Raw genomic sequence first — 25,849 nt, 5'->3', positions numbered from 1 at the left:
CTGCTCGCTGATTGGTGAGTCTGTGATAGGCGGAGCTACACACAGCTCAGTGATTCGCCGAGGCTCCTAAGAGCTGATTTTATTGGCTACTGCTAAGCCGGAAGTGCTTAGTCCGGGTTCTCTTAATCCTCCGGGTGTCATTCATCATGGCTGTTCCCGCTGGAAGATCAGTGGTCTTCGTGACTGGAAACGCAAAGAAACTGGAAGAAGTAAGAGACAAATCTCTCGTGTCTTAAGCAGATTTAGTGTTTTCTTTCATGTTGTCGCGTCTCATGCTGAAAACATAAATACGCGTATATATACTGCATTCATGCTGTCCCATACTGTGCTCGCTATATATAGACAGTGAGACGTTACATGTATTACAATATCCTCCAATGTATTTCCGTAAAAACAACTTGAGTAGATTTATGCATTTTCTTTGTGGTGGCATCCATCAGGTCATTCAGATCCTCGGAGACAAGTTCCCCTACAAGCTGGTGTCAAAAAAGATCGATTGTAAGTACCAAAGGGCATTACATTTGAAATAAATGTTTCAGTGTAGTCAATGCTCTTGTATCCATGTCACATTACACAGTGCCTGAATACCAGGGAGAGCCAGATGAGATTTCCATACAGAAGTGTAAGGAGGCTGCAGGGCAGGTACATCATACTGTCACTTCAGTCATTTATAACTATAGACAATCAGAGACAAAAACACTCAGAGACACACTCACACACACAAACGTTTGTTTTTTGTTCCTAAGATTGATGGACCAGTCATAGTCGAGGACACCTGCCTGTGTTTCAGGGCTTTGGGGGGACTACCTGGTCCTTACATGTAGGTAAATTTTTTATTTCTGTTAAGTTAACACAGATCAGATAATAAAAAAGAACAGGAATTAATTGAGTGACTTGTTTGGTTTTTTTAGAAAGTGGTTTCTGGATAAACTTAAGCCAGAAGGTAAGTCATATGAAAAATTGTTTGCTAAATGTGAAATTAAACGAAGGTTTTTCTTTTTTGAGCTGCGTAGAAAAAGTGTGATGTGAGCTGTGCAGCATTTTCATCTCCTCTTTTTTTTTTCCAGGCTTGCACAAACTTTTAGCTGGTTTTGAAGATAAATCAGCGTGGGCTCTCTGCACTTTTGCATTCTGTGCTGGCAAAGGTGAACCCGTGCAGCTCTTCAGAGGGAAAACAGAGGTCAGAATCTGTATTAGTAACATTCCCTCAGTGTTTATGTGTCGTGTATTTTCTACAGACTTTTTCCTGCGGTATTTCAGGGACAAATTGTGGAACCAAGGGGACCTCGAGACTTTGGATGGGACCCCTGTTTCCAGCCGGACGGATATGACAAAACGTAAGCAAGTGCTGCTGGAAAATCTCAGTACATACCACAAGGTGGAGCAAGAGGTTAATGCACTGTCCAATGTGCAAATCATATTTAGGCAACTGCATCATCCTTTATACCTCAAGCTGTGAACATTGTCATTGGTATCAGGTATTGGTCATTGGTATTGTGTCATTTGGTATCAATATTTATTACCCATTCATTACATTATTGATTTCTTCTCTCTGCCTTTGCAGTTATGCTGAACTGCCCAAAGAAGTGAAGAACTCCATCTCTCACCGCTACCGGGCACTGGCTGCCATGTCTGAGCACTTTTCACAAACCAGCAATACCTCCCCTCAGAATAAGAAGAAGAAGCAGGGCGATTAAAGATGTTTTTTCGTCCCATCTGCGGCAATATGTATCAAAAGTCAAGTGATCAGATCCAACAAGAGACTTCTTATTACAACACCTACAGTACGTGTAGAGTCTGCAGTAGCGTCTCTGCTGCATTATATTTGTTTTCCCTTATTTTCTAATAAACTTAATTTGTGGTTTTTAAACAATTGCACCTTTTGTTTGTTTTTTTTGTTGAACACTCTGCTTTAGATATTAGTAATTCTGTATTCTGTTTGTGTATGGAGCGTGTTTCAAAATATCCAGATTTTGTGAAACGATTGTGGAGACTGTAACACATCTGCAAGACAGCCCCCTGAGTTTTAGCTTCCAAGGTCTGACAAAGATAGACTTGGAAAAGTATTTAGAAACAGAGAAGTTCCAGGGTTCTGATGAGAGGAGCAGACTGCTCTGTGAATAAAAGCGGTCCCTGGGTTTGGCAGAGGAAGCGCAAAGTTGTTCGAGCTTGAGTCCAGAGGGGATGGGGGGGGGTCAGCGCACACACATCTCAATGATAACATGAGAGTTTGGGTAATAAATGACCAAGGAGCTTCAAGTCTCCGAGCAGGAACTATGCATACACATGTGACTGATGTCTCCCTGATGTAATGCAGATGAGATGTGTCAATCATACCTGTTTTAGGACTAGTAGAAAGACTTTAAAGCTGAATGTTGCTCATACATCAAATGTTGTATCTGCTCTAATCTACATGCAGTTAATGGGACATTTGCTCCAATAGTGTATCCTACTCACACATCTATAGATTATTGCATTTTCTTGTCTTCTAAAATCAAGCTTGATTATTTATGATACTGATTCAAATGGGAGCTTTTCAGAAAAAGATGCTGTGGCTTTCAGTGGCCCTCCCGACTGTGTTTGAATGCTTGGTTATTTCACCAAGAGGAAGAGGGCTTTGAATGTGTTTAAAAAATAATTGCTTTTGTTTGCTTTGGCCACTTATTCTAGGTTACAGTATCTCTTTAGAAAAATGTGTCTTTTGTTGGTGATGCCAGATGTCACGCCCCTCTCTCTTTTTTTTATTTTCTTTGAATTAATTTTCAGAAATGTTCGTATATGATGCTTCAGTCATAACAGTCATAATGCTGCATAACTCACATCAACAGACTACCTAAATAATATTGAAATTGCTTTAAAAAGAAACAACATGCAATATGCTCCCAGTTTAGATAAGAGTTGAGATATCTTGGATATCTCTGATAATAGTAGCCCCTCAATCCAAAAAAAAGAAAGAAAAAAAAACCAAAACAAAGTTTTATACACGATAAAGATCAGATATTCTTAAGAAAAGTGTGTTAAACAAGTCATCTTATTTCCTCTCAGTGTAGGTTTTTGGACAACAGCTGTAGTTGTTGAGCCGTATATATTTATGACGACTTGTAAATATGATTATTTTGATGAAGGAGTCGGAAACATACGCTTTCTAGACGTGGTGATGTTTGGAAATTTGTCTCCAGACATTAACTGTAAGTAAAATGCCTTTCCCTGAAGCCCCATAAAACCTGACAACAAGAAATGTTTAACTTGACAAACAGACTCAGCATGTTTATCCAAGCTACACAGACGCAGGCTTTGCTGTTGTGATGCTGTGGTTGTTGAAGGAATGTGCTACTCTGGGATCACTGAGACAAAAGGATTCCTGACTTTATTAGACCTTAATCGGTCGTGGTTAAACCAGAGGAAGAAAAGGGTTTGATGTGGCCTTGGGGAGGAAAGCTGTACTTCCCTTTAATCATTATGCAAGACGTACCTGAATTCCACTTTTACTCAACAGCAGACTCGTTATAAACACATTTCCTCAAACGGCAGCGCATGTACCTGAAAACAGCTCAGATTACATACAGCACGGCTTCAAATATGAGTAGACTGGCTTTATCTTCAAAGGAATGATTAATAGTAGCTATTTTCAATTCAGTAGATTTTACGTTTCACCAAACTTACTCTTGAATGAAGTCCCTTCAATGTTTTTAAACGTTCAGGAGAGTTGAATTTTTCCACAATGAGGTCATTGCCGGGAATGATGGGAACAGCTGACTTAATACAGTGACTTAAACTGACTTTTCTCTGTTTATGACCAAACCCAAGCAGCACTGAAAACACTCAGGGCTCAGTGAGTAGTACCTACATTTAAACAACCCCACAGGGATGCTGTGTGTGGGATTACATTTCACCCATAACCACCTGACTCACACACTGACCTTTGCCATTACTTGTCTTTTTATTACCACCATACAGTTAGAAATATGGTCATTTGAGCTGAGGAGCACAAGCTAGCTGTCACTAAATGGATTTTTAAATAGTCTGTAAGGGGAAGATTGTGATTTACGGATACTCAAAGCGTTACTCTCTCTCTTAGTGGTCTGCAATTGACTTGTCTAAGCATATAAACACACTGAAAGATAAGGCTAGTATTTTTGAGTGAAATAAAGGAAGAGAAAAAAGAAAAGAGGAGATACTTGAGTTCGTAGAAGGGGGCTGGATAAAGTGAATGGAAACAAAAGCCAATGCATGTCTCCAAAATTTGTTTCTTGAATTAAATCCAAGATTTCTCTGAGCCTACAACAGAAAGGCAGAGTGCAACTTTGTGCATTATCACTTAGAATTCAGATGACCATTGCATCATTTTTAAGATGACATATAGACAAGTATTTAAACAAATCTGAAAAAAGATTATGGGAAATGCAATGTAACCCAAAGTATGAACTCAATACAGAAATCGGATAATCATAAAAATGACATCCTATAATCTGATCTTAAGTGCTGCTGTCATCTCACTGGAAAAGATCATAAGGTCAAGAAAGCAGATATTTGTAAGGACCTATGGATGGAAAACTGTGCTGCAATAAGTTAGTCATTCAAAAAAAGGAAGAAAAAAGCCACAAAGGTGAAATATATCACCGTCACAGGCTGCTCATTGCCTCCTGTCGTCATATTCATTCACATGAATCATTGTACGTGCAACTGTGTGAAAATTCTAATGTTGCTTTGAGTGTTGCAGCTGCTAGAAATTCTGAGAGAAAATCCTCTCCTTTTGTAAAGGATGGTCAAGTGTTTCCAATGCTAAAGGCATAGAAGGAGGAAGCTCTTCTCTTTAGCATGAAACCAGCTCTTATCTTGGCAGCTACAAAGATATTTGTGGATCGTTTCACTCAGTAAGGAACTTTTCAAAGCAAGAAAAAAAAAAATTGATCGGACTCGGTGACCATGACAGCAGAAAGGGAAATTTAAAGTTTAATGAAGTATACATAAATCTGAAGAATACTGGGCCCATCTCCCTTGGAAAGATGACCATGTTTTTTTCTGTCACAGAGTCAATAAGACATGAAACTCCCCAGGACTGCCACAGTGAGCATGGAAACCCGAGAGTGAAACAAAGGGCAAAGCGTGACGATATGGGACCATGAAAATCAGTGGATACACCTAATGACCAGTGCAAATAAGAGATAATGCAATACAAAATTGAATTTAATCTTTAAGTGACACTGAACATGGGTGTTATCCAAGAGAAGTGCATTCAAATTAACATTAATTTGAACTATTCTGTGAGTTCCTGTAGAATAGTGCCACACATTACATCTGCATATGTTCAGGTCATTTATGACTAACTTCGCCACGAGATATTTGGTTTCAGTTTAACAACCAGTGAAGAAAAGAACATATATTCTATGTATCAGGAGCACTACTTTCTCCGAACCTAAGCCATACAAGTAGACTGATTCTCCTCAGCAAAAAGCTGATCTTATTATACACTTGTTACAATGTGCATGTGTGTTACAGAAAGACTAAAAGTTCTCAGGGGTAGTCACACAAAGTGAAAGCTGGAGTTCTACCCAAACAGCCCAGGGTTGTGCAGAGTCAGAGTCTGCATCAAGCGCTGGAAGTCCTGCACCGTCCACGGCTCTCTGTGCGTCTCCACCGATGAGGCACTGCTGCTGTCGGGGCTGATGTGCTGCGGGTCATTGAACGTTATCAGGACATCTGTGGAGAACTGCGGCAGACGGAACAGACCCAGGTGAATGGTCACATTATTCCTCGCTTCTTCATTGAACTTGGAAACACACTGTGTCCCTGTCAACATCCACGCACAGCTGCATTCTAACAGCGACAGCTCGGCTTTAGGGAAAGCCACGGCACCGGTAACTTCAAAAGCGCCTGGCTCCAAGGCTTTGTTACTGCCTGCGATGTCCTCAAAGTGGTACCTGGCTGCATCCTGGTCGGACACCTGAGCCTGGAACTCCACCAGCTCCACGATCAGGCTCTGGTCGGTGTGAGCGTGGGCGAACACCTCCTGGTTGTCGGGGATCTCCCTCAGCTCGCTGATGTCCGTGGCGCTGTGGGGGATCACAGCTGACAGAGCTCCCCCAAAAAGAGGACGAGCCTGGTGAGCGCTGCCTCCTGCACTCTGCATCTCTCTGTGGAGCTTGTCGACAGCTGCGGAGAAATAGAAACAGATGCTGTTCGTGACAACCAGCGTGTAGACATCACAGGATTAAAGAAATCAGTTCCAATGACAGTTCAAATAAACACAAACACACGGCGATATCGGTAGACCCACCGCTGAGCTCTCAAACTTTGCGTTTACCGCTTCACATGCGCCTTCTTCCCTAAGACTTTCTTCTTCTTCTCTTAAATTCCGGCCATGATGAATGCGATAAACGTTCTGCTGCCACCTACAGGCGAAGGAGACACTAAAGTTTCGAATTTTCAGATCAAATGGAGATCAGCAAAACTTTTAATTTAGCAACAGTACTCATCACAAACTGAGCAAAAATTACACTAAAAAGGATAACAAATAAATGGGTTAAAAATGGAGATATGGTCAGAGTTTGATCAATAATAATCTTGCAATTTCCTAACTCATTTCTTGCTCTTAAAAACAGTGACAGGCATTAAATAAATATACATCTACGAATGACCTATTTTAGCAGTAACAATCAGGTTACATACACGCTTCAATTTTATGCAAATTTGTATCATATTTCTAACAATAATTCCTTTCAATTCAACAGCCTATATATGGCAGATATCCACTCCGCATAAAGAAATCCAGTATGTCTTACTGAGCAAGCTCTTGACAACAGTGGGAAGGAAAACTCAGTTTTAACATGAAGAAACCTCTCTGTAGCAAACGGGCAGTCTCAAGACCTGAAAGTATCACCTTTGGAGGCCACGGATTCCCACAGGGAGAGAAAAATAAGAACCACTTAGAAGAGACACAGAGCTTGTGACAAGTATTAATGACACACAGATGTTTTTTAGATTGAGAGAGGACAGATAGAATATAGGTGCTCAGTGGATCGTGGGAGGTCTGCCAGGAGCCTGGACCCTATAGCATCGTAACTTAGAGTGGTTGCAAGAGGAGTTATATAACTGATGGCTCTGCACATCTATATCTATGCATTCTACTTTTAGAGGTAATCTATTTAACATAATCTCCTGATAGAATTTTTTTTAATTCTTTAGTGGTAGATGGGTCATAAAGGGAGACTCCATATCATTTTGTAGATGCATTTTCTTCTGCTTAAGGTCATATGAAAAGAAGATGTCTGTGGAATTATATTTCGTAAGAAAATAGACCTTATACCATATTCACAAATATCTGTTGCATTGCTGGTTTCAATAAGAAATGAGAGTTTGTAAGTACCTAAAACTGAATTTATCAGTTATTCTCCACACGATCCCCTCTTGTGTCCATCAGATGCGAGTGGATTTGAAACTTATTTGGTAGTAACACAAAACACATGTCGTTTTCAAAAAAGAAAGAAACATTTATCCTGGAGGAAAATATTTTAAGGCGGCCTGAAAACAAAACAAAACAAAAATAAGTTCTGCGAGTACATTTTCACTCTTAAACAGAACGATTTATAATTGTGTATTTTTGTTTTAAATGTATTTAATTTAAATGCATCACTCGTGTTCAATGTGCTTACATGTGACCACCGAATATGTTCCCAAGATGCCAAACATCTGCAGCAGTCTCTCCTCATCCAGCTGTGTGTGTTGACTTCCTGGTCAGCTGATTTAGACGGAAAGACAAGAGGATTGTTAGCATCGACAATGATTGTAGTGTCTCCTCGTCCGGTATAGCCTTTAAAATGAATCGATCAGATCAGTAAAGCCACTTTGAACGGCGTCATCTCAGTATTTATTACTGAGTCTCTGTCTGAAGGAGTTCAGCTGCGTCGAGCACCGGATCTTGTGGCAAAGAGCAGGTAGCTAGTCTTGTTAGCATCCTTAGCTTAGCAAAGATTAGCTTAGATGGGTAGTGAAGGGGCCTGATTTATTTCGTTACATTTAATATTAACAGTATTTTAGTGTTTACATTGGTCCCTCCTTGAACATACTTTATTTTTGTGTCACACTTGAATGAGCTGTATGTGGTGGACAAGGTTCTCAGATATGTTTGGCTAAGATTAAATTAGCGAACGACTCGAGCAGCTATGACAGTAACAGGCTGTGATATAATGTTAATTAGAACTCCAGGTAACTGCGCAGATAGGATGTCGGGTTCATTTCTAGCACTAGCTCTTTAAAGAGTCCTTAAGCCATTTGGTTTTTAAGGGCAGTAAGCTGTAAAAGCTTTCTTTAACCCAATGAACACAAGACTTGATTAAAAACATGTCAGTGTTCCCTTTTTCGCTTTCCGATATCTAGAAGTTATTTATTTCCGGCTTTTTCTTGTGGTTGTCCTTAGGAAGTTGTCCTTTCACAGCTCAGTTGTCCAAGTCCGACGTCACAATGTTTCTCTGCTTGTGTAATAAATCACAGCCTGAAAAAAGAATTTAAAAAAAATTCACTAATACTTTTCATGGATTGTACCTTTAAATTCCCCCGTTGAAATAGACTCGTTTTCTCGATTCTTCCCTCTGTAACCCTTTGAGGTCAGACTTGCTTCTTCTCTTTCTTCCTCTGTGTCTCACCACTGCTGTAGAACTGTCTCTCTTATCTTCTCTTGGCTGCTGAAAGGCCTTTTTCCAATCGGTGTGCCAGGAAAGGACGCTGAGAAAGCCGCTGTGTCAGACTTAACCGGATTCAATGGTACAAGCTGTATTGCTGGTGTGAGAGGTGGGGTGTGTGTATGAGTAACAGACAGATGTACCTCCACTTTAGGATTACAGTACTGCAGAGAAGTATTTGGAACATGTGGTACCCAAAGACTGACTCGAGGGTCTATATTTGGAAGGACAGCATATGTACTATTGTATGTTACCAAGCGGCATGGAAAGCAATGATGACTCAATGTCTGTTCTGTGGGAAGAACTTCAAATTAAAACAGAAGAAGAAGATAGCTTCACATGTCTTATCCTTAAGTGATGCAGAGCTGCACTAAACTATATAATGGGTTCTCTTGTCCATGCTCAACCTCTCCACTGAAAGAAATGTTGTAGTTATCTTTAGCATAATCCTGCAGCGCTGACATCACACTGACAAACCAACTAACAACACTGATAATACATCGCTGTCTTGGTGGAGGAATCAGGGCAGAGATACCCACATGCGGTCTTCAAGGGCTGCTGTCCTGCAGGTTTTAGACGTTTCCCTGCTTCAAACACACCTGATTCAAATCAATGCATCATTAGCAGGCTTAAGCAGATCTTAACAATAATTTAAAGAGGTTCATTTCACCTAAATCATGTGTGTCGAAGCAGGGAAACATATAAAACCTGCAAGACAGCGGCCCTCGAGGACCGGATGTGGGTATCCCTGAATTAGAGGAACAGAATTGTTGTTCTGATGCAGGTATGTGATAGTTCCATCGCATATCTCAGAACCTCACTGATGACCTGCTGTCTTTGTCCTACAGAGGGAGCCAGACCAGGAGGAGCAGCCTGAAGACAACATGCCCCCCAAGTTTAAACGACACCTCAACGATGACGAGGTCACTGGATCCATTCGCAGTGAGAGGGTAAGACGCTGATAGAGAGGCACAGAAATATTTGGGCTTGTAAGCAGAATCAATAAACAGGATGAGGAAATCTCATATACATGATGAAATAACAGGCCTCTTGATTTATCTTAAACAGTACTTGTAGAATTTCGGCACACTGGAGTGCAGTGATAGATTTTGCTTACGGCTTCTTATAATTGAAAACAAATGTCGGTGTAAAACATGGAAGCAAACCGAAGAGACAAAAGGTTCAAATGAGTAGATTCAGTAGTAGAGAACTCTACCATGGTCCTCATCAAAGAGATCCTCATACCCGTCTCCACCTCCCCTGTCCTCCCCCGCGCTGCTCGCTTTATTCACACCAGTTTCCTCTTGCTGTTGTGCTGTTGGGAAAATTGCATAACAACACTCTCCCTTCCACGCTTTCCCTGTTGTCCTGCTCTCTGATAATTGCTAACAGTTCTCCTCGTGTCTCCTGTCCTTCTGGAAAGACAGAGAGAGGTTGCACAGGAGTAGAGTGTCAGTACCTCAACTTATAAAGCACTTTACGATCATCTGGCCACCATTCCTGCAGCTTCTCTGCAGATGACATTGAATTTACAGGAGTATAAAATCTCTATATTGACACAGCGATGGTGGGCAGCTGTTGCAGAACAGAGTCTCCACAGATTCTCATTCTCTCTGCTCGTTTTGGAGGCAGGTGTTATGATGTCTCGAGGGTGATTATGATGACTTAAACTACTGAAATCCAGCTTAAAAAATCGATGATCCACATTACTTTAACTTGCCTTTCACAACTACCAGTGAATCTAGACCCACTGCCTTCTGTGAAATGATACACGGACTCTACTGTGGGCTCCTGTGAGGATCTAAGGCAGCTGTCTGCACTAATTTGCTATGCATAGGGTTTTATACAGAGCACATTCTGCCCTGATTAAAGCCATCAGTAGTTCGGACATGGTTGAGATCGAAAAGGAATGTTCTGCTTTACGATCCCAGAAATGTTTTTCACCTTTACTGTGGGTTCTCAGCATCCTGGCTGTCCTGATTAGAGTGAGTAATAGCAGAAGATTGGGCTTTGGCACACAGAACAGTCATCACACTGCTGCTAGACTAATATTGCGTTTGGCTTTGCCTCCAGAAATCGGCCGAAAGGGGCTTTTATTGATCAGTGCCGCGCCTTTTTTGAGAGTGAAATGAAGTGGAGCCAGTTTCAGGCCTACTGTGCTCTGTTAGGCTTCAGAGCGGATGAGATGCTGGCAACAGACTCGTGTCCTGAACAAAATCATCTCCCACATTACTCAATCTTTTTTTTTCTCTATAACCAAAGAATGAATGACATACAGAAGGCGGTGGGCCATCGATGCTCGTTTTTCAGGCAGAAAGTACTCCGATCTTTCCTTTTCCTGACCACCAATCTTTTCTTCTTTCACAGAGGAACCTGCTGGAGGAGGACTCCGACGAGGAGGAGGACTTTTTTCTGTGAGTTTGTAATTGAGAGACGAATCAACCGATAAATCATTTGTGGAGAAATATTTTGGTTGCAGCTCATGATAAGAGCAGTGACCGGTTTGATTGAAATACTGTGAGAGCAGAGCATACAAACTTTGACCTCATTAACACTTTTTTTCCAGGAGAGGGCCTACAGGACCCAGATTTGGACCTCAGAATGACAAAATGAAGCAGTGAGTACAAATGCATTCCTCACTGCAGCTTAAAGCCAGAGGTCAGGGTAGCACCTCCACACTCTCTGGTGTTGGTGTTACGTAACCGTGGCTCGACGTGTTTACCAGAGGTTGCTGGTTGTTAGGAAATTGTGTAAGTGAGGCGGGTTATTGTGTAACCTTTGCGGGATGTCTCAGTCTTTTTTCCATATTAATCCCCAGTAAGGGACTGCCAGAGAACACAGGAGGTCATTATTGAGGCCATCTGGCACCCAGAGTTGTTTCTCCATCCTTGCTTCATTCCTCGCTGTTTGTCATTGTTGTATCCACGTGAAATTAGATGCTGTCATCACAGAGTCCAGGAATGTCTTGTGCCAAAGGTTCAGGCTTTATATGTCTAAACCTGGGCCCTCTGAAGTCATCACGTGTTTGCAGCAGCTTGTGCCTTTTATGTCCCTGAATGTTTATGTGAATGTGGCTTTTGTTCTGACTCTGCTCTTGCACGGATGCCACCTTCACCATGCAGCCATGTTGGGACGCCAAGTTTGGTCATTTCCTGCAGCTCTGTGTCTGGAACAATCCATTTTAATATTGCCGGAGTGCAGACAGTTTTTAGAAGATGTAATTCCTTCTCTGGAGATTCTTTTTTCATTAGTGTCGTTAGTTCTGCAAATCTCCAAGACATTTTGCTCTGAAATAGGAGCCAGTATGATGTAATGTGGAATAGCCATGCTTAAGTGTGGGCAGCATGAAAATGGCAAAGATTTGAGCAGAATGCGGTGGATACTCTGCAGGCGTGTGCATTTGACAGGCTTTTTATTGCCTCCCAGCTGGTCAACGTTAGATGTAGTAAAGCTTTGTGCTGCACCAAAAATAAGATCAAAGCTTTCCTTAAAATGATCTTTCTAACGCAAACTTGTGTCCCAGGGTGCAGTCGCAGGTTGACGAGGTGATTGATGTGATGCAGGAGAACATCTCCAAGGTGATAGAGAGGGGTGAGCGTCTTGATGACTTGCAGGACAAGTCAGGTAAGTCATGTTGGCACAGCACATGTTCTTTAGTTGTCTTCCCATGTGCTGACCATGTGTTGCTACAGCCAAGTCAACTGCACAGACAGTGTATCAGTGCTGCTTAGCTTAACTGTGACATTCTACAGGCTTACAGGCCCTTAGACTTTGAGATTATCTGGAGAATTCGACTTGCGTGCATGGAAAACCTTCCACAATGTGCGTCAAATTAATAAGAAAAACAATTTACTGATGAGGTTGAGGACTCTGAAACATCTTTGAATTACCTGGTAATGTAGCGTTAGAAATGACCTCTGCTGTTAGAAATGACCTCTGCTGTTAGAAATTACCTCTGCTGTTAGAAATTCCAGATTTCAGGAAGCAGCTGTTTTCAAGAAAAATACACTCACCGGCCATATTAGTTGCTACACCTTCCTGGTATGGGTTTGGACTCCTTTACATCTTCAGAGCCACTTCATTTTTTTCTTGTATAGATTCAACGAAGTGCTTGAAACACGCCTTAGAGAGTTTGGTCCACTGAGATGATTTGAGAATTTAGCAGTTGGAGGACGAGGGCACAAAGTCATGAGATAAAATGTGATGCTTCAGTGTTTGGGTCTTTGTCTGTAAGCTCCCAGCGCACCAGCATCCGATTCAACAATGCTAAAAACATTATTAACATTAACAAACATTAAAAACATCAGTGTTCGTGGCTCACCCTGCACTTGCATGCGTGTTTACAAATTTAATGTGAAATTGGTTGTTGGGTAGGTTGGTAGTTCTTGGCTTTGAAACGCCACTAAAGCAGGTTGCCTGGATGTTAAATAAGCCTCCGATTTACCCTTAAAGAAGGTGGAATACAGAGGATTATTATGTTGAGTTTAGAGGCAGGCACACAGTGCATGGCTGTAACTAAGCACACAATGCTTCTTGATTATATGTCCAAGTTGAGTGTTTGGGCAGGTGTGTGTCTGAAAGCTTTTAACCAGTCGCTCCTTCTCACTCACCTCTTACAGTTACACAACCTCACACACATGCACGGCTCTCGGTGCCTGTGAGCTCACAGCTCTCCGTCTCCTGCAGTGATGAAGACGTGAAACCGAACTCCTTGTGTTTGTTCCCCCTCTATCAGGCATCGTCAGGAGTCATCCACACACATTATGCAGGCACTTCACTCCGTCATGTTGACCAGGAAGAACCGCGCTGCACGTTTGGACCATGATTTTGTGTGTGTGTGTGTGTGTTTGGATGAGACGTGGTGTCGATCTTTGTGCGGCCGATGGCGTGTTGCGACCGCGCTTGTTGTCCTTAATAGCTGTCTTTATGTGAACAGCGTGGCACACTGTGAGTAATACTTTGTGTCTGCTCTCTTATTTCAGTGCAGGTAACCTGTTGTTAAATTCCACAAGATTAACAAGCATCTTCTCAGAGGCCTCGTGTGAGAGCTTCTCTTTGTAGTAGCGGCAGGTCGTAAACAGGCACATGGAGATGGAAACAGCAGACACAAAGAGTCTAAAGAGGGACAAGTACAGCACTGCACGCTAGGAAGCTTTGACCCTCCTGTTCACATTCAGTGAAGCATTAAGAGTATCAGAAGACAGATAGACAGGCAGCGGCCTGGGCAAGCCAGCAGTGGAGAGATGCCATGGCAAGGAGAAAACAGGAGGAAATGTGTTTTTGCTTCGTTGTGTTTTAATTTGGAAAACTTGTTCAATGTTTCATGCCAACAGAGCTTCCAACAGATTTTCATAGGAACGATGAAGCAGCAGAGCCAAGTCTTGCATAACTCTGTCACATTATAACTGCACAACAGAGAGACAGGCAGCTTGAGTCACACAATCCAACATCAAACTCAAAACAAGTGTAGGTTTATTTATCTCACGTTTAACAGATGTCTTGTTTTTTTTTTTTTCCCCTCTTCAATTTACTTTCCTCCTCACGTGTCGTCGCCTCCGCTGCACTGCGCTGCGGTCACATGATGCTGCAGAGAGCCTATCAGACAACGCGTCTGCCTTCAGTAGCCGAGCCAAACAGCTGCATAGGAGGATGTGGTGGAGAGACATGAAGGTGGGGTGTCTGTCTGTTTTATGAGTGTCTGCACATCCAAGTGTGAGACACCCTGGTCATATCTCTTATTTGTGTTGCGGTTTGTCCAGTGTCAGCATTGTGAGGAATGTGTTTAACATGCGGCGTTTCCTCCACAGATGAAGATGATTATTGCGCTGGTAGTTGTTGCTCTCCTGCTGATTATCATCAGTGAGTATTAGACCATGAGCATGGTTTAAATGTACAGAAGGTGAAGGACTTCTCCCTCACTATTGTCTTTTTTCTTTTCCAGTTCCAGTCATCCTTCGGAATCGCTAGTGACTGATGAGGAGGATGGGGGGGGGGCTTCCACCTCTTCTTCCTCTGTCCCCTCACCTGCACACAGCCCTCCACTCCAGCTCAGGGGCACCAGCCAGCTCCCCACACCCTCTTCAGTGCCAGTCTGTTTATCCACAAGGATCTGGCCTTAACTTCCCCCTTAGTGCGGGTCTCAACATCGTATTCCTAAACGAATCTGATGTGAGATCAGTACTAAGGTGTGGTTTGTATCCCTGCTTACAGAAAAGGGACAGGGAGGGCGATATTTTGATGCAGTTTGGGAGAAAAAAACTGTCTCTCAGCCCTCTATCCAGTGTAAAGGAGGGCTCCATTACGTTGCAAATCACGTGTAGGGTCCTGGCTTTTGCCCGAGCAACAGGTCCTGTGTGTTACATCATATATAGAAAAATACTGCAAGAGCTGGGAATCCAACAATCACTTTTTGGTTAGCTGGTGGGAATCTGCTGCTGCTGTCTCATGTAGAAGGACTGTAACATCCAGCAGATGAACCTCTGATGTCTACTTACGATTCCTTGTGTGTGCCCTGGCTTTGAAACAGAGGCTGTGAATGTCTAAAGGGAAGACTTTTTGAAGCACATTTTTATCTACCAGCAAGAGGAACATCTGAGCTTCATCTGTGCTCTCTAAAGTAGTCGCTCGCTCTCTCTCTCTTTTTTTTTTTTTTTTTATATCACCGACTGATTTTTTTTTTTAATAAAACCATTTTCACCCTTCAGGTATCTATCCTTGAATGATTGGAAAGGGGGCTTTATGTGTGGTCCGTCAACAAACTGCTTTGTAGCTTGAAGCATCCCAGCTTCTTTCAGCCTACAGAGGAAACCTGTCAAACCAAAGCCCAGGTTTTGAATGTTTCGTTACAGCTCTGAATCTCTGGGCCACTTTGTTCATGGCTGTCCAACTCTCCTCCTGTTGACATTTTTACTGTCGCTGTGCAGATGGTTCTGTTTGGTTTAAACGCTGCTTCGCCCCCCACCCCCCCTCGAAGTTTACGCTCATTGTCACGCTTTGTGTGATTGCTGATAGTTCCCTCTGACTGGAGAGTTTATCTCTGCACTGTTTGAGGAGGTGGATCCATTGTGAGGCGAGTTAAATGCTGTGCTCTGAAACAAGCATCGGTGTAATGGTGACTGGATTAACTCTACATTGTAATCTGATTATTCTTTTCTAATTTATTTCAGTTGTAAATATTATTTCTGTAATGAGGATGCACGTTACTAGCATTGCATTGAGAGACTGTGATCATTTTTGCTCTGAATAAAGTGATTTTAAAGGTCTGGTGAATTCTGGTTTATGGTTGGGTGGGGGGGTCAGAAGCAATTGATGGAAATGGGAAAAATGAAATGCCATGCCAGCCTTGCAGTTTAGAACAGACATAAGGATCCTTGTGCAAATTCTAAGGTTTTTATCTCCTCATTACCCAGTTATTTTATTAGTTTGTGACTTTACTGGCATTGTGGAGTCCCAAGATGGCACTAAAGTTGGAGGAACCGAAACCCCTGATGTGTTATTGCTCTGACAGACCTGCTGCTCTCATCCTCCCAGCGCTGCAGATGCAAGTACACACTGACAGCTCTGTCCTGCACTCAGCCAGAACTACCCGACTCTACTGAGGGGATAAAGAATAAACTGGTCCATAGGGACCATTTACTTTGTTGATCTATGGCAGATGGCCTTCCAGCTCTACTAATGCACACAACAGGGGTGATGGCGTTTCTTCAGCTCTGCAGATGAAAAGGTCATTTAATCTCATGTACTTGTCTTTGGATAGTGACAAAGCTTACATTAAAGTGGTGGACTCAAAACACGTCTTTATACCTTATAGTTTGCCCGTGGTCAGGACTTAGTAAATCTTTATGCAAGGCTAGAAAAAAACATCTTCATCATCCTGCATATGTGACACATTCTTGCCCTTTCTGCCTGCACATAGGCACCCACACTGGCAGCAGAGGATGTTTTGGTACTCCATTAGAAGCTCATATTTGATAACCTCAGATTCCGTGCATAGCAACAGTTATATGAGTCGCATAAAAGTGAGTTAAACTCATAAGAGAGAGGAAGGGACAATATGCCAACCAGCATTCTTAAAACATACACCATCTCCAGTGGAGACTGATCATTTAGAGGTGGAAAAAAACAGTACATCCACATTTACAACCCTGTTTTCAAAAAAGTTTGGACACTGAGTAAAATAAACCAAAGAAAATACCTGAATAATGAATTCGATGTTATACAACATACAGACGATGAGGCATGCCGCTGTACTTTTAAAGCTAAATGCTTTCTTCTTAACCCTAACCCTGATGTACATCTTATTCATGCCATATAACACTAATGCATCCCAAACTAACATGGGTGCTACCTCTTGAACCGTGTATAGATAACAAGCCTTATTCTTCCTCCCCTCTTCAGCCCACAGGATGCAGCAGCCATGATTTCGAAAACATATTTAAAATTTCCATAATGCAACGGGATAGTATTTCTCTTTTTACGTCAGTCATATTTAATGAGCTTGGGCCAAGGAGCTTGAGCTGAGGAGGGAGCGGTTCCATCAGGTTCCATCTTCCTCATATAGTTCACAGATCAGATTTGCAGGATGCAGCGTTGTCAGCCAGTTTCTTACAGTTTGGTCACAAACATCCACTGCTGGTTCTGTCCATTTGCTTGACATTTGTTAATTTCTCTTGTTGTGCATTTTTCTAATTTCAGGCATATTGCTTTGAGTTTTCTGTCCTGACATTTTTACCTCTTCCTTGGTCACCTCTGCAAGCTCTCTTTTAATGGGAAACTCATTTACATATTAGCATTTGTTCAAACATTTGTTTCAGAAATGCAAATGAAACTGACAGTGGCTTTCAGAGGCCTTTCTCATCCCATCCAGTGACTTCCACAACAGAATGGCACAGTAAAGAGCCACATGAGGGTCCAAAGATCACAAATATTCATTTGTGGTTTCTATTTTATTTCTTGGTTTTTACATGTTGATTTTCTTTTGTAGTATCAGATATAGCATATGATGAGATAACCCAAAATATTACACTGAGAAATGTTACATGCAAATGAAATTTCTTAACTTTACAAATGAAGAAGTTGCCTTTTAGAGGATATGCCTAGGTTGTGAATACCGATTGTTTTCAAAAGTCAGCGCATCGTGCTTGTAAACGAGAACTTCCAGAAACAGGAGACATGACATCATCCCACAAGTAGAAGTGTGTTTTCATGGGCCTGCATACTTAAGCTTTTTCACCCCATGCAGCTCTCTTCCCCTTTGCACCTTGGAGATGTTTTAAGGACCAGGGCCATGCAGGTCAGCAGAGATGGATGGATGACAAGTTTGAACACACACAGAGGGAAGGAGACATGAGGGTATGAAGTGTCAGAGAGAGGTCAGGAGAGATTCAAATGACATAGGTAGGACACGAGAGTAAGTTAGTCTGTAAAGTCGGTCGGGATTGTGAGGTGTATATGTTCTTGACTGGCAGTGTAAAGGAATTGTGTTGGAGATACTGTGTTAAATCAAGGTGACAAGAGGCCCAGTACCGCACATTCACCCAGCTGAGGGGAAACGGTCTGCGTCAGGGTCAGCGTTGGATATCCAGTCATCGGTAGGCCCCCAACACTATGAAAGGAGACACCGGCTCTGCAGAAGGTAATTGTATCCACCAAGGAGCAGCTCTCCCTGCCATGCTGGACCCAAACTTCAAATCCCTTATGGGAGTGAATCACAGATATAAAGGGGAACTTTTACAAGTATAACGTGTAAATATCAAAGTTAAGGAAATGATCAAAAGGCAGTAAACAGACGTCAAATTCAAAGTTTACAATTCAAAAAGAAAAAAAGCATCCCTTGTGGAGGCTAATCAAACTCAGAATTGTGTTTGCCATGGGATATTTTTGTCTCCAGAATGGTAAGCATCTCTTGATTTACTTTTCTCTCCTTTCTTCCCTCCCTCACACTCCCTTCAATCTTACCCTCCCACCCTCCCTTTCACCTCTCCTCTCTTCCCTGTTTTTCGGCTTCCCTCTTTGCGTCCCTTCCAGATTGTATAAATATCTGTGAGCTGTCGGTGAGAGCTCAGTAGTGGGCCTGGTCACAGAGGAGAGGACAAGACGGGGGAGGAGAGAAGAAAGCAGCAGAAGAGAAAGAAATACCTGAGTCAAGAGAAAGAAAAAGAAAGACAATCCTCACTGGACATTGGGAGTTAGTTAAGGTTTTAAAAGATAGGACAGAAGACAAAGAAAAAAGCAGTTTTAGATAGACCTGTGTAGAAGGACTGTCGGAAACATGTTCCTCCTTCTCTTATTAAGCATATGTGGTCTTCTGCTACGAGGTGATGCCCAGGATCGAGCCTCTCTGTGGAGGGGAAACGACCGCAGTGGACGATGCCAGTACACGTTCACAGTGCCCAGCCCCGCCGAGACCAGCTGCCCACTGGCTGGAAACCCGGAGGTGGAGGGCCTGAAGGCCAGACTCAGCCTGCTGGAGGTGATGGTGTCCCAGCTGAATGGAGGGGACCCTCAGCCCCGGGGGAGTCAGCAGGGAGCCGGAGCCGGAGCCAGAGCTCAGCCTGATCTGCAGGAGATGCTGAATCGGGTCACAAGAGAGAGGAACCTGCTGCAGGGGGAAAAGGAACGTCTGGAGAAGGAGGTGAAGGGGCTTCAGATGAGGACAGAAGAGATGAGGAGGGAGACAGAGAGGCTGAGGAGCAGACAATGTCCTCCTCAGACCCCCGTGGTCCCACACAGCCCCTCTCATCAAGACAGGGACCCGATCAGACCTGCTGGTGGTAAGCGACACACCTGCCAGTTTAAAAACTGCTATAAAAATCTAAAAAAAATGAATGGTATGTAAAAATAGGAAAATTGCCAACTCCTGCCAACTCCTAACTGCCTGCTGACAGATAATCTTTTAGCAGAAATGTGTATTCACTGACTTAGATTTGTGTAATGATAATGAGTTAAATGAAACTGAGAAGTAATGATACATAAATACATTTTATGGGTGGAATGCCATGCTCATATAAAGCTGATGCATCCTGTGCTTCTGTTTCTACTTGAGGTGACAAATGTATGATTCCTTCTGACACCAAATCAGCCAACACAAATCAGCTTCAATAAAAAAAAAAAAGAAGAAAGTGGGATAGCTTGTATTCACGATTTATTTAAAGGAAATAATTATTAAAAGTGTTTTTGCATGGTAATGTTTTGGTTGCCCCACAAGTCTGCAGGGACACTCAGCTCAGGTTTCCCTGCTCCACCGCTTCTTGCTCGACATTTAGGAGCACTGGAGGCAGGCCAGAGAGGATCAGCTTCATATTCATGGGTGGATCTTGCTGTCTTTATGGCTGGTGTTTCCCTCAGCATAGCGAGAAGAGTGTGAGAATAGCCCCGGATCGGGGGAGGTGAGGGGACAGGAGGTTGTAATGTGATGAACACTCGGGAAGCAGCAGTTCTGTGCCCAGGTCTCAGTGCTGGTGAGGATGGGGATCTGGAGGTACCAGGAATTAGGGATATGGAATTATCTTGGAGACCCAAAAGTGAAGCTTTGGCCTTGACTTGCAGTGGCCAAAGTGCTTAATTTGCCCCTGTGCTAAACATCTCCACTTTGTCACCATCCTGTTTTAATTTATCGGTGAAGCATTGCTCGGTTTACCCTCCTGGCTGTCAGCATCATTTGCTTTAAAAGCTGATATTTCCAGCAGCAGTAAATCATTCATTACCTGTGTCATGGGACGTCCTTATTTCCTCTGCTTCAGGAGGCTTATATACTCCGGCACACCTCGGGTTATCTGCTGAGCTCCTCATGTTTTCACCTGCAGACTGATATACACAGAGAGGCCCTGCCAGGGTGACAGGCAGATGTCGAATGGATCATGGTCAGAGGAAGACATGTAGGACCAGAGAAGAGAAGACATAAATCAAACCATTTTGGCAAGTTTGTACATAAGAGTGAAACTCTGACAGGAGGATTTTTATTTCTTACAGCCCAGGCGATGGTTATGACCTTTAGCAATATTTGAGTTGATGGTCTGCAATATAAAATGTTATTTTATTGCTTTAAAAACAAATATTCACGTAAAATTGATCCCACTAGTTACAACGCAAACCAGCTGGATGCTGCAGATAAAAGCAAAACTTAAACAAGTGTAAATTGTGGCTGACATGACTCCTGGAGTGATTTATGTTAGAACTGTACTGAGACTTGAGATTTAGCTAAAACAGAGCATGACAACACCACACCAGCAGCCACGGAAACCAGATGTCCGAGGAGACTGACTTTATGTTGATGAATTCCTGTTTTCCGTTGTATACAACATCCTAACTCGTTACAATGCAGGAAAAATAAATATACATATAGAATGGGGACAACTGGAATGAATTCGCTCTGCTTAACTGTTAACTGAGGTTGTTTAGAATGGTGAACCCCTGAAGAGAGCCCCCTGAGGCAGGTTTATGGCATTTGCTCAGCAGCATCCCAAACAAAGGGGCTGGATGTGAAAGCATATATGGCACATACCAGGAAAAGGGTAACAAGAACTCCTGAAGGAGCTCAGAGTGAACATCTATACCCCCCTGCAACACTCAGAATCTCACAAATGATATATATATATATATATATAAAATTAGCAGGATTCACAGTTCATAACTGTTGATCATCTTCTGCCCTCGTTACCAACTGCTCCTTCTTTCCTCTTCATCACTGCTGACAAAATAAACATCAACTTGCAGATGCTAACGTTTAATGTTCTCTGCATCATTAGCGCTCATTACCTGCCTGAAATCACTGAAATTTCCATGCAGGAGCACAGTAAGCATGTGTGACTGCACACAAAAGAAGAAGTTGCTCACGGACACAAATGCACAATCCCCCTAAACATATCAGCTTTCATGAAATAGACATTTCGACAGCTCTGATCTTTTATGTAAACATCTTCATGTTTATATCTCCAGGCCCTGCCATGCCGAGGAGTATACAGTTATCAGATACTGTTTGACACGGTTTACTTTTCACAGTAAAGATTTGTGAGGCAGGCAAATAAAGGGGGGGGGGGACTGACTTGGAGAAAATGAGAAAAGCAAAAGATAGATAGAAGTGAGGGATGGCATCTCTCAGTGATGAGAGGAAGAGGAGCCAAACCGTTGGTTTGAATTTCTGAAGGATGTGAAGTTAACAGTATTGGGGTGAGATGGGGTGTCGAGTGTGTTGTGCGTGTTATGGTCAGTCAATCTACCGACTGTCTGACTCCGGAGCAGCTGGGAATCCATTTAGGGTGTTTGATCCCTGCGGTCACATTCCCTGCTGTCAGTAGTGGCACAGACACGTTTGGGTACACAACCTGCAGAGTGGAGAGCGTACAGCCAACATTACTAAGCTGTGACGTGCATGTGTGTGTGTTTAGCCTCCAGTCAGATGTCTCACCTGATGACAAGGCCCAGCAGTCAGGGAGACAGCAGCAGCCTGAGAGGTGAGACAAGTTCCTTGCTGAGCTTTCACTTCCTGTAACTTCTTCGACTTACTCCGTCTCTCCGTGTCTGTTCAGATTCAGCATGGCAGTATGGAGCTCCTGGCTTTCAAGAGCTGAAGGCTGAGGTGACTGAGGTGCCTGCTCCTAACGGCAATGAGGACAAGACAGGTCTGTATCTGTATTTAACCTGAAATAGCTCCTTCATTTCAAATCACATCAATCCCAGATTTCCCATAGTGCTGCTGGGTTTCAGAGAGTAAACCTGCCCGGCAGCTATCTCAGGTTTTCATTGGTTTCTCATGGTCTGTCTGTAACACTGATAAAGCTGACTGATGTTATCAAAATGAGCATTAAAATGCACAAATTAAAGGCAGTCAGTGGAGTTTTTGAGCTCCTGTAAAAAGCAAGGCAAATTCTGCATGGGCACTGTGATACAAATCTGACATTTGAGGACAACAACATGCACGACAAAACTGTCATTCAAATACAAGCCAGCACAGTGGCCAGTCTTTGCAGCTCATACCACTCTAACTGAGTCCTTACAGCCTCCTCTCCCTGCATCCATGTGACCTCGCAAACATGAGACTCACCCCCCTGCTGACAACCTTAAGGAAAAAACTACTATTAATATAAGGGCATTTGGGGCGAGAATACCACAGTCATGCCACACCGTAGCTATGAGGGCAGCTCTGAGTTTCATGTTTGTCTCATGAGTGGAAAGGGAAAGCACCTCTGACATGATATCATTGAACATAGCTGGTAAACCATTCCTGGATGGGTTTCCCAAAACCACGTCACACTGTAGCTCGTGCTATTGTGGGTTTTTCAGCAGGTTTCATTATCTAAGAGATCGTGAAAATGGTATTTGTAGTCAACACGAAACAGCATTCAATCCCGGATGAGGCCAAGACATCGCGAAGCAACACAATGTTGGGTGTATTTATAAGACTTATCTCTATCGAATCCTAAATCCAGTGCCACATCCTGGACCAGAGAGCAAGGGTATATTTTAGGAAGTGGTAAATATACAGCCACCCTTATCGTTTTCCCAGTAAGAGAGACTAAAGGCTCCTGCCCAGGATGAGTTGCAGAGCAGCTGCTGTCACTCTGATGGTGGTGACTCAGACTAAACTGAAGCTAACAGAGAGCACCACTATGAAGAACACCTTCACAGTTTTTTCCTTGTTATGTTGTCTCCTGATGTGAGTTCTGTAAGCACGAAACAAACTGGACAATTTAAAGACTAATCTGATGATGACAGCCTTTCAGGACCGTTGCATTGCAGTAATCCAGCTCAATACAAGCGTCGGCACTCATTAGATTTTGGGTGTGTGTAAATGTGTCTTTGTGCTTAAAGTGTGCTCACATTTGGACCCACTATGAACCGTGGGTTGTTTAGTCGTTTACACTCTACCTGGTTTACTATGGCCTGCCACATTTGACCATTTGTGAGGTCAAACTATTTGGACTTCCTCAGTTGGCGAACAGCACCATTGCAGGTTTTAGGATTTACATTTTGGTCATGATCATGTAAACTCTATGAATCTTGAATACAGTAATCATGCTTGCAACGTTTTACAACAAGATGTGTATTTCTGGTATCTGCTGGTGGCTGAATGTGTCAGAAATCTCTCTGCTCTTCCCTCTCATGTGTCGCCTCTTCATGCTTGCAGGCTGTGGGGAGCTGATTTCAGTTGGAGAGCCGATCACTCACAGAAAGGCGGACAACATTGCCGGTAAATATGGTGTTTGGATGCAGGACCCCGAGGCTGTTTTGCCATATGGACCTGACATGATCTGGCGTATCGATACAATTGGCACTGATGTCAGGCAGTTGTTTGGATACGACGACATGGAGCAACTCTCTAAAGGCTTCCCATCTAAGGTCGGTATAAGATGGATGATATTCAACCATCCAAAAATCTTAGGGCATTCCTAGTTATTGCCTTACATTTCCCTGTGTCAGGTCCTACTGCTGCCAGACCCCCTGGAGAGCACAGGGGCCACTCTGTATCGAGGCTCTCTGTATTATCAGAGACGGCTGAGTCGCTCTTTGATCCGCTACGACCTGGCCGCAGAGCACATTGCAGCCCGTCGGGAACTCCCCCACGCAGGCTTTCACGGTCAGTTCCCCTACTCCTGGGGAGGCTACACGGACATCGACTTGTCCGTGGATGAGAAGGGGCTGTGGGCGGTCTACTCCACCAGTAAGGCCCAAGGAGCTATTGTGATTTCACAGCTGGATCCACACAGTCTTGAGGTGAAGAGGAGCTGGGAGACCAACATCAGGAAGGCATCTGTGGCTAACTCCTTCATCATCTGTGGAAAGCTGTACACCGTGGCAAGCTACGCAGCCCCCAACACGGTCATCAACTACGTGTTCGACACTGAAACCAGCCAGGGGGAGGCCGTCTCCATCCCCTTCAAGAACAAGTACGGCTACAACAGCATGATCGACTACAACCTGGCTCAGAGGAAGCTGTTTTCCTGGGACAACTTCCACATAGTGTCTTATGACCTCAGGCTGGGTCGACAGCAGGCCAACTGAGGCCAACTTGAGTGACTGTTGAAAAGTCCCTCATCTGTTCCTGCGTCAGAGACTCACACTTTTAGAGCATAACATGAGTGGCTGCAGTAGTTAGAAAGCTAACATCACCAGTACCCACGTGTAGGAGAGCCTAACTACCCACACCAAAAAGTCAAAGAAAGACATTTGAGAAACAGCGCCCCCAGCAGGCCTTCTTTTCCTTTTTCTTTTCCTTTTAAGAGTAATTATTTTTGTACCGCCTTTATTCCAGATGTATGATTTTGTTGTTTTCATGTTAAGTCGTATATATTTCAAGACTGACACAAAGACGCATTGTTCACCTTCACCGGCTGAGAGACAAATAATTCAGACTACTTGGAAGGCAAAATTCTGTGGTATGACATGCCCTGCGTGGATTCATAAGACATCTTTCACCAAATAAACTGCTTCATCACTTAGCATGTATTGAATATTGCATGTATTTGCACAATGTAGTCAACATGTCTGAAAATAATAAATGAAACAAAATTAAAGGTCTCCGTGTTGCTTTTTTTGTGTCTCTCACAGCAAATGACTTTATCCATCATAGTCCAGCTCAGAAGTGTGAGCATCCCTGATTTAATAGTATTTGGAGTTTTTATTGAAATGAAAGCGAATTGATACTTATACTTGAACAATGTACTTATATATATAAAAAACAATATGTATCCTTCCCTATCATTTGCTATAGAACCATAGACAAAATTTACTTTTGGGATTCTAAGAGTCATACTTTGGGTTCCTTTGTTCTTGGAACAATATCCATGAAAGTACGTGGTTTATCTATGAGACGTCTTCCTTTCTTTTTCTTTAAATGGTAGTGCCGTCTGGGAAGCCATGCTTGGTTCAGGCTGAAACTCCATTCCAGACGGCTCCATGGAGCACTTCAGATGCCGCGTTTACGCCTTCACACATTTGCCAGGGTGAAACTCTTAAAGTCAACATTACAACCACCAGCTTATTGAGTAGGTCCTTTCTTGTCTTATTGATGTTTTGCCTTAACTTTGCCAACTTAAATGAGCGTGTCAGTGTAGAGAGGAAAGATCGACATTTAGGACTCAAACCGGTGATTGCTGCAAATGCACATTGCCAACATGGAACGTGCTCCTTACCAGTCAACCACCAAATGTAGGGCCTTCTTATGTCATTAAAAT

General features: G+C 43.0%; 4 protein-coding genes and 1 long non-coding RNA gene across 8 annotated transcripts; 3 read left to right on the top strand and 2 right to left on the bottom strand.

The window, feature by feature from the left end:
- The first annotated feature begins 105 nt into the window (after nucleotides 1-105).
- itpa (inosine triphosphatase (nucleoside triphosphate pyrophosphatase)) lies at nucleotides 106-1,878 on the top strand. The gene is made up of 8 exons (XM_072388722.1): nucleotides 106-209; nucleotides 441-498; nucleotides 578-642; nucleotides 747-820; nucleotides 912-943; nucleotides 1,068-1,180; nucleotides 1,261-1,337; nucleotides 1,565-1,878. Exons 1-8 carry the CDS (start codon nucleotides 147-149, stop codon nucleotides 1,695-1,697), a joined length of 615 nt encoding a protein of 204 aa, XP_072244823.1. The 5' UTR covers nucleotides 106-146; the 3' UTR covers nucleotides 1,698-1,878.
- Nucleotides 1,879-4,986: 3,108 nt separating this feature from the next.
- rangrf (RAN guanine nucleotide release factor) lies at nucleotides 4,987-6,441 on the bottom strand. The gene is made up of 2 exons (XM_072389861.1): nucleotides 6,278-6,441; nucleotides 4,987-6,153 (listed from the first exon to the last, which is right to left on the bottom strand). The coding sequence occupies exon 2, from the start codon at nucleotides 6,128-6,130 to the stop codon at nucleotides 5,549-5,551; it is 582 nt and encodes a 193-aa protein (XP_072245962.1). The 5' UTR covers nucleotides 6,131-6,153; nucleotides 6,278-6,441; the 3' UTR covers nucleotides 4,987-5,548.
- Nucleotides 6,442-7,370: 929 nt separating this feature from the next.
- LOC140312170 (uncharacterized) lies at nucleotides 7,371-8,674 on the bottom strand. Its single transcript, XR_011916947.1, has 3 exons — nucleotides 8,542-8,674; nucleotides 7,653-7,738; nucleotides 7,371-7,521 (listed from the first exon to the last, which is right to left on the bottom strand). It is a non-coding gene; the product is annotated as an uncharacterized lncRNA (long non-coding RNA).
- On the top strand, nucleotides 7,718-15,938 carry vamp4 (vesicle-associated membrane protein 4). Of its 3 annotated transcripts, none has more exons than XM_072389864.1 (9): nucleotides 7,718-7,934; nucleotides 9,527-9,628; nucleotides 11,046-11,092; nucleotides 11,245-11,295; nucleotides 12,202-12,302; nucleotides 14,269-14,348; nucleotides 14,486-14,537; nucleotides 14,620-15,294; nucleotides 15,383-15,938. In XM_072389864.1, exons 2-8 carry the CDS (start codon nucleotides 9,563-9,565, stop codon nucleotides 14,643-14,645), a joined length of 423 nt encoding a protein of 140 aa, XP_072245965.1. In that variant the 5' UTR covers nucleotides 7,718-7,934; nucleotides 9,527-9,562; the 3' UTR covers nucleotides 14,646-15,294; nucleotides 15,383-15,938. The 3 variants fall into 3 exon arrangements, with proteins under 3 accessions (XP_072245965.1, XP_072245963.1, XP_072245964.1); XM_072389862.1 differs by lacking the exon at nucleotides 7,718-7,934 and adding an exon at nucleotides 8,669-8,760; XM_072389863.1 differs by lacking the exon at nucleotides 7,718-7,934 and adding an exon at nucleotides 8,669-8,760 and having other exon boundaries at nucleotides 14,620-15,297.
- Nucleotides 15,939-18,680: 2,742 nt separating this feature from the next.
- Nucleotides 18,681-25,152, top strand: myoc (myocilin). 2 transcript variants are annotated; one of them, XM_072389859.1, is made up of 5 exons: nucleotides 18,683-19,450; nucleotides 22,064-22,129; nucleotides 22,205-22,297; nucleotides 23,803-24,014; nucleotides 24,096-25,152. In XM_072389859.1, exons 1-5 carry the CDS (start codon nucleotides 18,949-18,951, stop codon nucleotides 24,675-24,677), a joined length of 1,455 nt encoding a protein of 484 aa, XP_072245960.1. In that variant the 5' UTR covers nucleotides 18,683-18,948; the 3' UTR covers nucleotides 24,678-25,152. The 2 variants fall into 2 exon arrangements, with proteins under 2 accessions (XP_072245961.1, XP_072245960.1); XM_072389860.1 differs by lacking the exon at nucleotides 22,064-22,129 and having other exon boundaries at nucleotides 18,681-19,450.
- Nucleotides 25,153-25,849: the final 697 nt, after the last annotated feature.

The sequence above is a fragment of the Leuresthes tenuis genome, unplaced genomic scaffold (assembly GCF_036924035.1).
Source record: "Leuresthes tenuis unplaced genomic scaffold, fLeuTen1.0.hap1 SCAF_7, whole genome shotgun sequence".
Classification (NCBI taxonomy): Eukaryota; Metazoa; Chordata; class Actinopteri; order Atheriniformes; family Atherinopsidae; genus Leuresthes; species Leuresthes tenuis.
Note: the sequence above shows the minus strand (reverse complement) of the source record. Positions and strands in the feature narration are given on the sequence as shown.